This window comes from Acanthisitta chloris, unplaced genomic scaffold, assembly GCF_000695815.1.
Source record: "Acanthisitta chloris isolate BGI_N310 unplaced genomic scaffold, ASM69581v1 scaffold6732, whole genome shotgun sequence".
Classification (NCBI taxonomy): domain Eukaryota; kingdom Metazoa; phylum Chordata; class Aves; order Passeriformes; family Acanthisittidae; genus Acanthisitta; species Acanthisitta chloris.
Window position 1 is genome coordinate 95873 of NW_008660954.1, and position 15385 is coordinate 111257.

Sequence of the window (15385 nt, forward strand, 5' to 3'; positions counted from 1 at the left end):
TTGCAGAGTTTTTTTAAAGACTGGTGCTCATTTTTACTGTAGTTATGGGATTTTTTTTAAGACAATGGCCACAGATTTATATATGCAGAATTGTCAAGGGCCACAAAAATCAGATTACCATTTTGTTGCCCGCTGAGATGGTCTGCCATCTTTTAGAGTATTTTCAAAAATACATAGTATAAATCTCTTAGCATATTTTCAAAATACTGCTAAGACAAAGTGTGCATAAACTGTTTTGAATACTAAACATTGCTTGTATTCTTGCTGGCCAAATTATCTATCATGAGGGAGTACCAAGGAATTAAGCAGGAATTTTGTAAAACTAACTTACTCGGCCTTCTCAGCTTCTGCTTTTCTTTGTGTTCCAGCTTCTTTTGCAAGTTCAGATATCTGCAAAAAGTATTTCAACTGTCAAAATGGATCCATTCAAATAAAATTCTGGTAACTTTAGTTACTGTCTTCTAAAAAACAAATAAAATATTAGCCATGCTATGTTTTTTATACCACTTCACACTTTCAAATTGTTAGGTTTTTAAAAATAGACAGCTTGGGCTAGATTTTAACAGTGAAAATGGCAAAAATTCTTCTGATAGTGTTGTCAATTGCTAGTCCAGTTGACTGAACAACTTCAAGTAATTGTACATGGTGATCAGAAACATTATGTGACCAGCTGAGAATAAAGGTAACTATATCCAGATCATATCCTAATACTAAAGTCAGTCACAAAGATTCAGTGGAGTTACTGATTATGCAGAAAATTAGCATCAGTTTGCCTCTTTCCAAATATGAAACTAGAAATAATATATTAATGTTAGCAGCAAATATCTGAAAAATATAATGTTATTATCAGATATTACAAAAGCCAATCACTTTGTCATGGTCAAGTGATGCAATTGAAAACAAACTTAATCAACTACTTACACAATGTTTTATTCAAACCGTTTTTCTTAACTGAGCTGATGGTTCATGAAACCTTTACTGGCAAACCTCACAACCCTTTAAGTACCTGTTTGCAACATTCCTTTGAGATAAGGAAAAACTAATATACAATTTTACAGATGGCTAACTGCAGCAAAGAAGCTGGAACCTGGATATGAAACACTTTTAGGCTCAGTGTTACAAGACCAAAGTAAACTCATTTCAGAGGCAGTTTGAGTATCTAAGCTTTAGTGGAAATCCAAGAGATGTGGGCTCTGAAGTTCTAGACTCACAAAGGAATTCAAAGTGCATAAATTTGTTTCAATTCACTTTTGCAAAAACCTATCTGAACTCTTACACCTCTTCTGTACTCTCTTGAAGTACTTAGACAGCAACTGCCTATTGGTCCTGCATTTCTGTTTAATATATAAATACAGTTATCTAAACTTTCTCCCACTACTTGTCCGGATGCCTATCTCTTGCATGTAAGTAGGAAAAGGATTTAGGAAAGAATTTACTAAATTGACTTTGCCTTGCAATATCTCACCTATTATCTGTGGAACCTCATCTAAAAAACAATGTATGTGTAACTCTTCCACAAAGAATTTTCCCTAAGATCTCAAACTGGTGGAGGGTTCTTCAAAGATCATTTGATGATGCCTAGTTCTTCGAAGAGGTAGGGTGATAGAAGAATGAATAAACCCCTATCCATCCTCTCCATCCCTTTATCATATCCTCTCTCAATTTTCTCCTTTCCAGGCTGAAAAGCATTAACCTACTTAATTTCATACACAAGATTTGTTCCATATCGAGTTTAATAACATTTTGACCTTCACTGAACCTTTTTCAGCTTTATGACACTCTTTTTGAAATGAGGAGACCTGGTCTTTGAGATACAGATATACTTCAGGTTCATGGAGCATAGTAATATTCTGGGATTTTCGTCTCTCTCTTCCTTTCTCAACAATTCAAAATTTCAGTTTGCTTGATTCACATTTTCATTGAACTGATCATGTTGTGTAACTCTATTATATTCCCAAGGTTTCATACCCAAGCAGTAACAATCAGCTCAAAATCCAACATTTTATATGTAAAATTATAACTTTTCCTGTCATATACATCACTGTTTTTTACCTGCTGTATTAAGGCAATTTTGCAGTTAGCTCTTGATTTTACTGCTACCAAGAACTCAGATTTATGGCAAACTTTCAGCTTACTACTTTTTTTCTTATTTGTAAAGCCACATAGCTCTCAGTACAGATTCTTGTGGAACTTCAGAGTAAAAACAAAGTCCTAACAATTTGCATCATATACAATTCCAGAAGTTATTTTGCAGTTTTTCTGGCTATATGGTGATGTCATTGACCTTATCACCACATAGGTGCTTTCACAGTGTATAGAGGTGGACTTCTATTTCTATCCAGTTGTGTAAGTTTTATCATTGTAGATGCCTAAGAAAGCAATGTAACAATCAAAAATTCCCTTTGGGAAGTCACTATAGCTGTTTCTACTTTGAGCTCTACTTAATAGTTCTATCCAGTGCTCTAACTGAATTACTTGAGCCATTAACATATATAATGTGAAGTGAATAGCAATTTCTGTAATATAGAATTAGTGTAAACATTATTTTGACAAATTTCACTGGATAACATATTAAAGGTAAAAGCTGGATTAATTGCATAACTGCAATTAACAACTCCAAGTATCTGCAAAACTTACCGAGTATTTTCATCAATAGTTACAAACACATCTGTGAGAAGTGCATAGATCAAAGTAAAGCAAATGCTAAAATGTTTATTCAGATCTGAATTAAAATATTTACTTCAAATATAGTTGAAGAAAATTCTGATTTATTCATACCTGATAAGATCCTTAAGTTAAAACAGTATTTTTAAATACCAATCAATCTGCATTTATGCTAAATGAGACGGGATTTGAAAGGACTGTAATTTTTAAGGACACACATAAAATTAATTAGTAAATAAACAAGAAAAATAACTGGAAAAATATATTTCAGTCCAGGCAAGAACCAGATTTTGGAGAAAACATACAAATGAAGATGATATAATGAACTAAGAGGTTGTAAAATTTAAGTTTATCTTGAAAATATCTGGGGAGTATATCATACAGAGTTGGATTAACAATGAGAGGAAAGATGCATTTGAAAGACAAGTAGAAACAGATCTGAAGTATAAAGAGAAACACAATGCCTTCCAAATATGACAAATGCATTTTGGTTTTGACATTTAGTTCAATCCATTTATAAACAGAAAAATATTCTATTTAGCTCAGCTGAGTGGAATAAAATATATTGTTCAGAAAGCAAAATAAAAGTAAAGCGTAATTATATGATAACCTTAAAGTATCAATAAATTCAGGTAAATTTATTTCAAATAATAGGAAAAAAGCATACTACATTGCACGTGATCAGTAAAGCATGTAGGAGAAAGATTATAATGATAAGGCATTTTTATGGAGAAAATAAATTGTAAAGTAATTGTCAATATGGGGCATGTAGTATAAACAAGATCACAAACCATTTAAAGCAAAAACTGTGCTTAGAAATTTGATAGCAATTTTTGGCTTTGAATAAAGTCCAAATGAATGGTAACAACAATCTACTGCACTGAAATCTTAACACACTGGGCTGAATTTTTCTGTAATGTTAACTCTCCTGTTGGTTTTAAATGAGTACAGTTTGTAAAGTATGGTCTCCATGATAACATTTACTAATCAGTTAAATGGCAAATAATTATATTCATAAAATTCATCATCATCATCATTATTATCATTATTATTATTATTTCGGCATTCAAATACAAAATCGCTTTAATATACCTGTAATCCTTTTTTCTTATGAACTGCATTTTCCAAAGATGGCTGGATCTCAGCAGCAAGAATTTCTGCAATATCTCCAAGTCCAGCATCATGACAATATTTTGATCCACCTTCTTTCTTTGTATGAATGCCAAAAATGTCTGCAATTATGTCAGTCTCTCCCTTTTCACCCTTCACAAACTGCAGAAGTTCAGCTTTGATACCATGCTCAGCACCTTCAGCTTTTTCTGCTTCCATAACATCATCATGGATTCCAAACTGTGTTGGATCAGGCATATCTCCTAATATTTTAGTAACTTTTATGTTTTTGGCTCCTTCAACCAAGCCACCCCCAAATACAGTGCTCCATAAAATCTGGAAAATTCCCCACACTATAGAAAAGAACAGCTGGAACATCCCTACAAATAGGATCCAGAAAAAGGAGAAAAACATTTTCACCATCTCTTTTACTGACATTTTTTTAACTTTCCTATATTGTTTCCTTAGATTCTTCACAGTGACCATTTTAAAAAAGTTGGCAACATTCTTCTTCACTGCAACACAAGCTACTGCAAAAGCTGAAGCAGGTTCCAGGGACTTTTCTTCTTCCTCATCATCTCCAATATCCACTACAAAAGCAGGCTCTGCTTCTTCCTCTTCCTCAGGCCTCTCAGGTGAATCTGTTTCAGAGATCTGGGATGCTAACTGCATTTCAAAGATTGTGTCTTCACAGAAATTCACAAAGAGTTCCATTTTTTCTTGCTCTCCTCCTTCATTTACAACATCAAATATGAACTGTCTTTTGGATTCCTTTACCTGTGGCTTCTCCCACTGCATTCTACTGGATTCACTGATTTCAAAGTAAACTCTTTCTATTTTCTTGGCCCCACCCATTATTTCAATACGGCCAAGGTATGGCTCAAAGTAATTGAGAACACTTTCTGCCGGTTCAAGCAAGCTCTGAAGGCGTGAATCATTAGGCATGTGCTCTGAAAGGTTTGTTAGCAATACTGCTACATTAAATCCAATGTCTTTCGCTGGTTCATGGAATCTTTCCACGAAGTCAACATAGTTAAACATATCGTTTTCATCAGCTTCTGTACAGGACAACAGGAATTCAATCTCTGACTGTATGTATTGTTTTTGAGCCTCCATTGATTTCTGAAATTCCTTCTTTGAAATGATTCCTTTACCATCGGGGTCATACTCCTTGAAAGCATCTGAGTTAGTCAAATCTTTTAACTTGAGGAACATATCAAAGAACTTCAAAATCATTTCTACATTGCTAGATGATTCTACAAGTGTGTCTACCATTTGTTTCCCGATAGTTCCATTTACAACGTTACCTAAGTAGTGAGTTAAAACAGGAAGTTATTTGGCAGGTACATTTTAAGTAAAGACATTACGCATTCATGCTAAAAACAGAACAAAAATGTTCTTAAAACTTAGTATTTTTTCATTCAACAAGCTTTCTGTATCAGTCCTCTTTTCATGCCTTTGTATATTCCAAAATAATTCTTAAATAAATACGAAGTAGCTTTTTCCCCCCTGACGTTACATAACAGCCATAAAAAATCAATTTAGAAAAATCAACACAATAACTGTGCTTTACATTATGAAGGTGAGATAATCATATTTGACCATAAAGGAAAGCAGGGCCAACCTTCAAGCAGTGACAAGAGCATCACTACCATATCCTTTAGCAGATCTAGCAGTTCCTTAAGCAATTCAATCTGAGCAGAGTCCTGTAAAGAAATGGAGTGTAAGATTTTTTTTCTTTGTATTTATCTGGAAAACTAAATAAACTTGGAGAAAACCAGTATGAAAAATGGTCAGCTAAGTGTAGTTCACATTAAGGGCCTAAATACTGTTAAGTAATTTTGAAATTCTGATATGCTTCTATAGGGTGGGAAGTAATCTTTTAAGTCAGAGGGTAGCAGAGACACTGAATAAGAGTGAGGAAATGACTCTCTGCATTGTTATATTCAGTGCTTAGCAGCAGGTTTAATATTAGTAAATGTGAGTGCACAGTGATGACTAATCCCAAAAGGAGTGATATGAACATGTTAGCCCTGAGATTCAGTCTTGGACCTGTACATTACAACAACTCATTCACCATCAGTGAGTTAACTGCTTTGTAGCTTTCAGGGTTCACTTGACCTAGTTATAAACATATGCAAAGAAGGATTACTTAACTACTGAAAATACCTGTGAAAGTTTCATTTGCATATTGGCAAAGACATGAAGAAAACCAACAACTGCATCCCACAGCCTACTATGAGCCAGACTCTGTTGATTACCTATGCAAGGGCCCTACAAAAATTAAGAAAATGTTTTTACTTATGCAAGAAATGAAGAAAACAATTTGCTTTCCTAAGATTCCCCCCCCACCCCCTCGAAAAAAAGAAAAACGTTTCAGGCTCCCATTAAGCTACACGAGAAAGTTTTCCAAGATTTCTTTAGTATCTAGTTCATAAATACCAGATTGTATTACATTAAATATGTAGTTGTTCACACGTTTTAGTTTTCACTGTACACTGGTTCAGTGACTCCATGTAACTTTATCACAATTTTAAAAAATAAAGCTGGAGTGTTTACAAATTTATGACAGAATATGATCATGCCATGTAATCATGTAACTTCACTGTTGTTACCTTGAGCAAAACATTCTGTTTACCTGGATATATTCTGTAAGGGAATTGAATATTTGTTTGGTGACAGCCAAAGCTTTAGAGAAGTTACGTTGTCCTGATTCATCAATGACATCCTTTCCTGAATAGTACCAATAGAAATCACTGATGGATTCCTAAGATAAAACCAACAATGTTATGTTTTCAAAATAATAATATTTTCAAAAGTTGAATCAACAATTCAGACGAAATTTAGTATATCTGTGTCAGTCTCTCATTATGATAATATTTTGCACTCTCTTCAGGATTGAACAATGCAATCAATTAACAAACATCTGGTTTCACACAGAATTCTGTAAGGTCATCTATTTTCAAAGGAAAGAAGGTACAAAAGAAAGCATAATTTTTTATTTTAGATATCCCTTTAGAGAGAATTTTAACATTGGATTCCATTAAAATATGAATTTGTAAAAGTGATGGAAAGGCAAATATGTTATACTCCATTTTACTCTTTTTTACCTCACCTGAAGGCGCAAGAGATAGTCAACTGTACTAATGATAATATTCACTGTTGTGGTGTTGCCCATCTGAGTACGTAGGTAATTTTGAAAATCTGAAATAAGAAGTGATTGGTTAGTATATATAGGGGAAAAATATAGGGTTATTTTTATTATTGCATGGAGAATTAATAGAGTAGATCACAATGTAAATACAACTGAAGAACCGCCATCCACCTGACTTGCAATAGGCATTATTATACAAAAACCTGAAATTACATTAAGATTTTTTAATCAAATTGAACTCTGCAATTCAGATTGTTGTCATGCCAGTTTGCCCTCAGAAAACTAAATGAATTAGAGAAAAAAACCTTTAGAATTGGTTTTAATCAACTCTGTTTAAGAATAGACTTATCCCCAAAATTAATTCTGTTCACTTACCATTATTATGTCCTTCACAGAGCAATTGCAAAAATCTAAATAGATCTCGAGTAAATTCATCATGTTGCAAGACTTTTTCACCTTTAAAATATAAAATACAATGATTATGTGACAATTTTTATGATTAATTATGCAGAACATATAATCTTATGATTACCTTTAAAACTGGAATTTTAATAAAACACCAGTATTATAAAAGCATTAAAGCAATTTAAGACTGATAATAATGAAAAGAAAAACTGAGACAGAAAAAGCAGAGCCAATGTATTTAGCACTCCAATGCATCCATGATTTAAAAAAGCAACACTAACTAAAAAACAAACAAACAAAATCATCAAAAAAAAAAAAGAAAACAACAGGATATATATTTAATAAGTTAATTGTTAGTCATTACTAAAATCATGCCTTAAATATGAGTGAACCTTTTTTAATAAGCATCAAACTCTTTATCCAAGCTGAACACACAACCTGCTGCAGACCATGAAGCTAAACCTAAAGATATCTGAAAAGATGCAATGAGAGATTTCTCTCTGTATTTGCAACACACTTTTGCAACAATAGTATCAAAAACTGTAAACCCAAACATACCACGCTCACGAACGATGACTGTGGATCAAAGAAAAATAACAAGAATACAAGATAAGAATATCATAAGTTACAATTTTTTCTTACAAATTATTGCTAAAGATATTGTAAAAATAAAGCATATTCAGAACTCAAAGCCTACATTTACTTAGAGCAAGTTTAACAACAGAAACCTTAAGCCACAGCAAATAACAGTTCTAGTTAAAGAAGGAAGCACAAAAGTTTGAAGCACTACTGGAATCAATTTCATTCTACTTACGAGTTCCTTCTTCAGTAACCATTCCCAGGCCTTCTGCTTTATTCTGTCTCTCAAACGCATTCAAGTCAAGAACACTTATATTTGAAAAAAAACACAAAAACACAGTAAAATAGGAAAAGGCACTATAGTATTGTATTTCCATTATAATGGAAAATTATTTCTATGAAATCTCTGTTGGTGTTCAACCACTAACCTTTACCCACTATGGCATGCATTGCCTCATATTTTATTTAATATTCATATTAAATAAAAGAGATTTGGAAGAAACTAAGGGTCCAGTGTCCATTTCTGAAAAGAAAAGAGTCTCAGGTCAGGTCTCACCACTTACCTAACTACACTTCCAGTATTGTCATTCATAGTTTCATGTATAAATAAGGAGTGGAAAAGGAACCTGAAATATTACTCTTTGTGTTGACTTAAACCTACCTCCTAGAGGACATTACTGGAGTTATATCTTACTCACACTGGTTTCGTCTATGCTGTCACTGTAATTTCTATAATATCGTTATTGTATACATTATGCATTATTATGTTATTCAGAAGTTGTATGAAATTTCTGATTCCCTATTCAGAAGGCAGAAATGTAATCACTGATTCCATATCTTCCAAGGTCAAAAGATACCGAGATCTGAATTTTATTTTGCTAACTTGGCACAGCTCAGCATGTGGAATAGCAGATGATGAGTCTTCTCACCATGCAGCCAGAATACTGTCCAAATATAATTCCATGATAATCTAGTTTTCAATTCTGTTAAATAGTAATACAGTCACACATTCTATCTAGTGACATCATTAAAACTGAAAACATTTTTTTAAAGCATCATTTTCATTCTCTTATCACTGCTCAAGTCATTTTATCAAAACACCTTTTAATGAAGTCCTGAATGATACACATACACAGCTGGCAATAACATCACAGCAGGGTCTGTTTGAGGAAGTCTCTGCTAATGTGTTCTACATAAATGGAAAAATTACATGCTGGTGCAACTATTCAACAATAATTTCTGAAGAACAGGTTACCACTCCTTCCACATTTTATCCTGTCTTCATACAGCTTCTCCATTTCTAATTCTCAGTCTACTCCTTCAGAACTCTTATGTTGCTTTAAACGACTAAGAAAAGGAGGTTGTCTACTGTAAGAGTAATCAGAAACACCAAGAGTTTTGCTCCTTCTGTATGGGAGTCCTTTAAGTTAACTAATTTGTATTTCTAGTTTATCAAGGGAATGGACTACTACAGTCTCACTGGCCATATGCCATCCTCAACCAACCTCATACATATGCAGAGGACTTAGATGAAGAGAAAGAGATTATGTAACTCCCTAGAAATGTGCAGGAGGTGAAAGCTTAGTAAAAGCTCTGCTGGCCTGTCTTTCCCTCAGTGATGGGTTTTCTCCATCCTTAGAACCAACCAGACAAAAAACTTGAGAGATCTAGGACCAGTAAAGGAGCCAATACATTTTATTTTTCTGCCTATCCAACCTAAGCCTTCAAAGGTATGCAGTCTTTTGCTTTATTTTCTCATTTGGAAGACTACTATAAAAGATTTAGACTATTCCTGTGATTCACAAAACTTTTCCACAAGAGTTTTACAACTTGTGACTTCTGTAATTTAAATCTAGCAAATCCACCTGCACTGAGCAAGGTGCCGCCAACATGAGTAAAACAATTTATGCTTTTACCTGCAGGACTGCATCAAACCAGAGAGACTTTGAAAAAATCCAGCATCCTTTTTCTCCTTCAGGTAGTCCAGCATTTTCTAAAGGGTACATATTTGGGGGAACAATAGATGATATTAACATTAAATGTGACACAATAATTAATAGCAAAGTATTAATATTTATCAACTACATCAACATTAATAAATAGTAAGTAACATAATATGAATTTACAACTTTCTGAATGACCATTTGAAATGCAAATCACTGGCAAGCAATATCATTGTTACTGCACCCAAAATACATTGATATTTCTTCACTGTTTGTCTTAAAATTAAGTGCACTAAAATAAACAACAGGAGACTAAAATGCTGAAAATTACTTGCCTCATTTATGCAAGCAAGACTCACAGTAGTTAGAAATGCATTACCTGTTGAACTATGGTGTTTCCACCATTTAGAATAGCAATACCAAGTTTTAGTGTTTCAACAACCATCGGTCCTGTATGACCTGTCAAAACAAGGATACAGTCACTAAAACTTGCAGTTATGAACTATTCAATCAGAAATGCAGTCTGTAAATGTTGCCCAGTACAGCTAACATATATTTTGCCACACTATATATCATATAGAAGTTGTATATGATATATATACACCACAGGTATAATGACATAATACAATATATATATATATGCCTAACATTATTAACACCTATGACACGTGCATCATGTATACTTTAAATATGCCACAGAACATTACCTTTACTTGCACTTATCATCTGAAGAACCATCTCAGCAGCTCCACGATCATGTAAGCGAGCTTGCTGATAGAGAGTTCTCTGTTTTTCCATTTCTTTCTCCTGGGTTTGGGAACAAAAATGAGAATAGAATACAGACTGGAACTGATCCAGAAAAAATAGGAAGATGAGAAATCTGAAACTGTTGAAGGCCATCTGTCTCCATAATCCATGGATTGTTTGACTCCAGAACTTCAGAACACACTGTCTTTCTTTTATATGAATAACCCAGTAAACCAGCTCAACATGGTGTTATGTTATTCTTGCATTTATTCTAGTGGACATATTTAAAATACTTGCACATTAGGTGATGAGATTTTAACTCACCTCAAATGTCTTTTCTTTTTCCTCTTCTTCCTCTTCTTCTTCCTGACAGCTCTTTTTACATTAGAAACAGAAATCACAAGATCTTGCTTATTAGGAAACATAATGCCTATTTTTACTATAATATTTCTACAAAAATGGCCAAATGGATTTTTTTCAAGTAATAATTATGGGCATTCAGAAGATTTGAAGCCCTAGTAATTGTAAATATTTGTACTCATCCACACTAAGAAGCTGATATTCCCTAATGTATGAGTATTTCAGAGTATTCATTCAGCTACACACACACACTGTAACTTCAGGCTATGTGTTCCTGTGCCATATCTCTATATCCATAATACTTATCTTCACAGTTGAACACTCAGCACATCACCTGTAATCAACATGATGCAAAAACTGTCTGTCAACTTTTGACAGATTTCAAATATTAACTCAAAAAAATTACCCAAAGAATGATGATAACTCACAAGTTAAGACTGTTCATCCACTGATCACATACAAAACAAAGTGCCAAGTGATATCAACAGGTTCACACCTACTAGAATTTTAGTGTTGTTTTAATGTAGGAAATTTCTTATTATATATATAACTCTGAAGAGCATTTGCTTCATTAAAAATACAGAATTTACTAGCATCAAGCAGTCTATGTAAGAAACAGAAAAGTTAAGAAGCATCTAAAATCAATGGGAAGTACCTGAGTGCAATGAGGGATGGAGCTTGAAATGATTTACTTACTTTTGCCATCATGGCAGAATAGGCAATATATAAAGGATCATCTTCTATTTTGCTATAAAGAGTAAAAAAATATTTTAAATTATTTTAAGAGGTAGTAATACAAATATGTCATTTGCTTACTAATATTTAAATCCCATTTTTATTTAATGGTATTTTATTAAAGTAGATACATATGTCTACTTGAAATATTTTTACACTTGAAAATTGTGTTATAAATGTATTTTCTTGACTCAATCCAAGTCTCTCTGACTTTTTAATTAAACAATTTAGAGCTATATTTGGACATTCAACCTAGTCATTTTGGATAGGTAAGAAGGTTCTGTTGAAGGTGCAGAAATATATTATGAAGAAATATAAATAATTATAGCTGCCAAATGGCTAGTTTATGTTAGACATACAGAAAAAGTATATGAAGCACTGGAGTACTCTAGTCATATAAAATACATATTCTAATCAACAGTCTAAATTCAAAGCAGAAACTGGCACTGAGATTCATGCTAATCATCAACAAAACCTTTTCTGAAATCCTGGGTAAAATGTAATGAATACCAACAAAAAGAACACATATCTATTACCAGGAGAGACCAGGGGAAGGTACACTGATTAAACCAGCAGTTCCTGTAAACTTTATCTTTCTATGAGAAGTCATGCTCGATTACTTCTGTATTGGGGATTTACCAAGCATTTAAAATGTCAAAAATAGTTAATATGTATCTCAATATAAAGGTTATACCGAGATTAAATACATAAAATCTCTGATGAAACTGAGAGGGGACAAAAGTATTCACCATGCAGAAAAAGGAACTACAGAGTCGTGTTAAATCACTTCTTTAATGATACTGGAAATTCAATTACTGTGTGCTTTCACTCAATGTGCTTTTCAACATGGCTCTTTTACCTTCTCTCTGTGAGAGCACTGCGACTGAAATAGAGGATAATCTGATGAAGCGGATCAGGATTTTTTTTCTCAGTCTCTTCTTCTTCCTCTTCACCTTTTTTTGGACATGTCTGTCTCAAGATTTAGAATATACAAGTTAAGCTTCATAAGTAAGAAAAAAAAATTGAGTAATTAAGCTTAGGAAAGTATTTCAGTAATTTTATTCTGTCCAATTTGTATTAACTGCCAGTATTCATCTTATTCATCAGTTTATGGCATAACCTGCAACATTATATGCCTTTATGACTCAGAAGGGGTTAGATTATCTGATTTTTATTCATATTTGAAGATAACTTTAAAAGTTTCTCATTTGCAAGTTACTGAGAATAAGACAGTGAAAATCTTAGGGAAGACTTATTCAGCAGAAATTTGTTTCCAGTTGACCACAATCTAAAGAAATTCCCAGCTCAATTATTTAGCAGGAGAATTACTGGAATAATTTCTAATAATATTATCAGATACATCCTGTTCAGATTACTGTTTGCTACAATGTTTTGGCATATAATTTCTAGGTAACCTTGATTCAATGAATGTAAGGACTGCTAATTATTGTAAACTTCAAACATTATTTGATAGTCAGAAATATAACATAGGCAGCACTGGCCAAAGATCAGTGTATTACCCGTACCTTACTTGTGTTATCACTCATTCATAGGGTTTGTAATTACTGTAGAATTCTTGCAATTATGGTAATAATTTTAATGACAGAAGTTCAATTTACTTCTCTAGCAAATCTGAAATAATTGTAATTACTGTTTTGATTAATGCCCTTATTCCTTCCTTTAGCAAGAAGCAACCAAGTCAAAGACTGACCACATAATTGTCCAGAGCATATGAAGAATGTCCCTGCCCATGGCCAGGGGGTTGGAACTAGATGATCTTTATTGTCCCTTCCAACTGAAAGCATTCTATGATTCCAAGATATTAGCCACAATGGGTCTTTAAAAAGCACATGACTGTGTTAGCTAACGCTGGAGCATCTCCTGATACCTCTTCATGGGATCCATGAAGCTATTTATTAACTTTTATGGTGTTCAGATACTATGGTGATACCTTGGAGGGATTTTAGAGAAGATAACTAAAGAGAGGGAAGAGAAAAACCAGTAGGCTTTCTGAATCAATATTCAGTAACGAAGTCCTGAAGTCTATCCATCACTTTTGTCAAGTACACATGTAAACTAAATTTTTTTCTGAATATTGCTGCATATATTTACTTCTTATGATGCATCAATAAGAAAACAGAAAAGTAATTTGTATCAAAGCTGAAAATGTTAAAATTAAATATCATGCACCAACAAAAATATAAAAGAGGGAAAAGGAGCTGAAAATGTTAAAATGTTAAAATTAAATATCATGCATCAACAAAAATATAAAAGAGGGAAAAGGATCAACTGTGTCAAGCTTTAAAAAAAAGTAAATAAAATATAGGAATATAGAAATTACCACAATGACAAAAATAGTCTGACAGTTAATCTAATCCATTTCTCTTCCCAATAATGAGTATCACATAGTTCGTCTGAAGTAATAAATCACCTTAATCAGGGCAAATGATTTTTTGACCATGGCAGAAAATGACCTTATGCCATGAGGCATAAGAATTAATGTTTTATAAGTTTATGCATAGGCATATGGTACAAAAAAAATGAAATATAGTTTATAATAGATACATAAAATACACATTAAAGTGGGCACTGAAAAATAAATGCCCAATTAGGTCAGTACTTACAGCCAAATCCTGAACTAGTTTCTCCTCAAATGAATATTCCTCTGTTTCTATCCAAAAGTTCTGATAGCCATTGAGGAAGAGGTTAATAGAACGGTGCCTGGGGGGGTTGTGAAAGTGAGATCAAGAGGGGTAACAGAACAGAGTATAACAGCTCAGATGGTTAATGGTTAGTAAGGATTCATATTTGTACAATTCTGATCCTCTGATTGGTCAGTGAAACAAAATGCAAGACATAGCTAACATTCAGTGACAAATCTGCAGGTACTTTTGAACATTTTTAATATTTTTTTATACACACATGTATACACTACTTTTAATGCATTATACGTGAAACTGCAGGATAGGAACCTTAGTGCAAGCATGAGAAAACCACACACTTTAACAGACTGAGAATGAACGAGTGGGATTTACATCTACAAGGTGTAGATCTAGTTTTCTAGATTTAGGACATCAAGACAGCAGAAGTTGACCATCAACACCAAAATAATTATCAGGTGCTTTCCAGGATGTTATCTGCAGACAATCATTGCCTTCTTCCACACAGAGAAGCCTAACCTCAGCTTCTAGTCTATCAGTTCCAAATCAGGGCAGTATTAGAGTATGTCCTCAAAGAAATTACATTAGAAATACATAAAACCTGCTCTAGAAAAATGACCAATTTTAGAAAACTCTTAGTCATATTAATTACTATTATATTCATTAATTCTTCAGGAACAGTGTGGTCAACAGGACTAGGGAGGTGATTCTGCCCCTGTACTTAGAGCTGGTGAGGCCACACCTTGAATACTGTGTACAGTTCTGGGCCCCTCTGTTCAGGAAGGATATTGAGGTTCTGGAGCTGGTCCAGAGAAGAGAAATGAGGCTGATGAAGGGACAAGTGCTATGAGGAGAGGCTGAGGGAGCTGGGGGTGTAACAGCCTGGAGAAGAGGAGGCTCAGGGGAGACCTTGTCACCCTCTGCAGCTCCCTGAGAGGAGGTTGGAGTCAGGTGGGGGTTGGTCTCTTCTTCCAGGCAACCAGCAGCAGGACAAGAGGGCACAGACTCAAGCTCTGCCAGGGGAGGGT

General features: G+C 33.8%; 1 protein-coding gene across 1 annotated transcript in view; it reads right to left on the reverse strand.

The window, feature by feature from the left end:
- Positions 1 to 15385, reverse strand: part of RYR3 (ryanodine receptor 3) — a gene marked incomplete at its 5' end in the record, with an annotated part of 70181 nt that overhangs the window by 17536 nt on the left and 37260 nt on the right. Inside the window, 16 exons of the mRNA XM_009070030.1 lie at positions 332 to 390; positions 3757 to 5081; positions 5399 to 5480; positions 5944 to 6048; positions 6413 to 6541; positions 6890 to 6978; positions 7304 to 7384; positions 7892 to 7909; positions 8148 to 8221; positions 9829 to 9905; positions 10235 to 10314; positions 10563 to 10662; positions 10927 to 10977; positions 11659 to 11710; positions 12557 to 12666; positions 14322 to 14418. Coding sequence (XP_009068278.1) covers positions 332 to 390; positions 3757 to 5081; positions 5399 to 5480; positions 5944 to 6048; positions 6413 to 6541; positions 6890 to 6978; positions 7304 to 7384; positions 7892 to 7909; positions 8148 to 8221; positions 9829 to 9905; positions 10235 to 10314; positions 10563 to 10662; positions 10927 to 10977; positions 11659 to 11710; positions 12557 to 12666; positions 14322 to 14418 — 2529 coding nt within the window. The remainder of the gene's footprint in view (positions 1 to 331; positions 391 to 3756; positions 5082 to 5398; positions 5481 to 5943; positions 6049 to 6412; positions 6542 to 6889; positions 6979 to 7303; positions 7385 to 7891; positions 7910 to 8147; positions 8222 to 9828; positions 9906 to 10234; positions 10315 to 10562; positions 10663 to 10926; positions 10978 to 11658; positions 11711 to 12556; positions 12667 to 14321; positions 14419 to 15385) is intronic.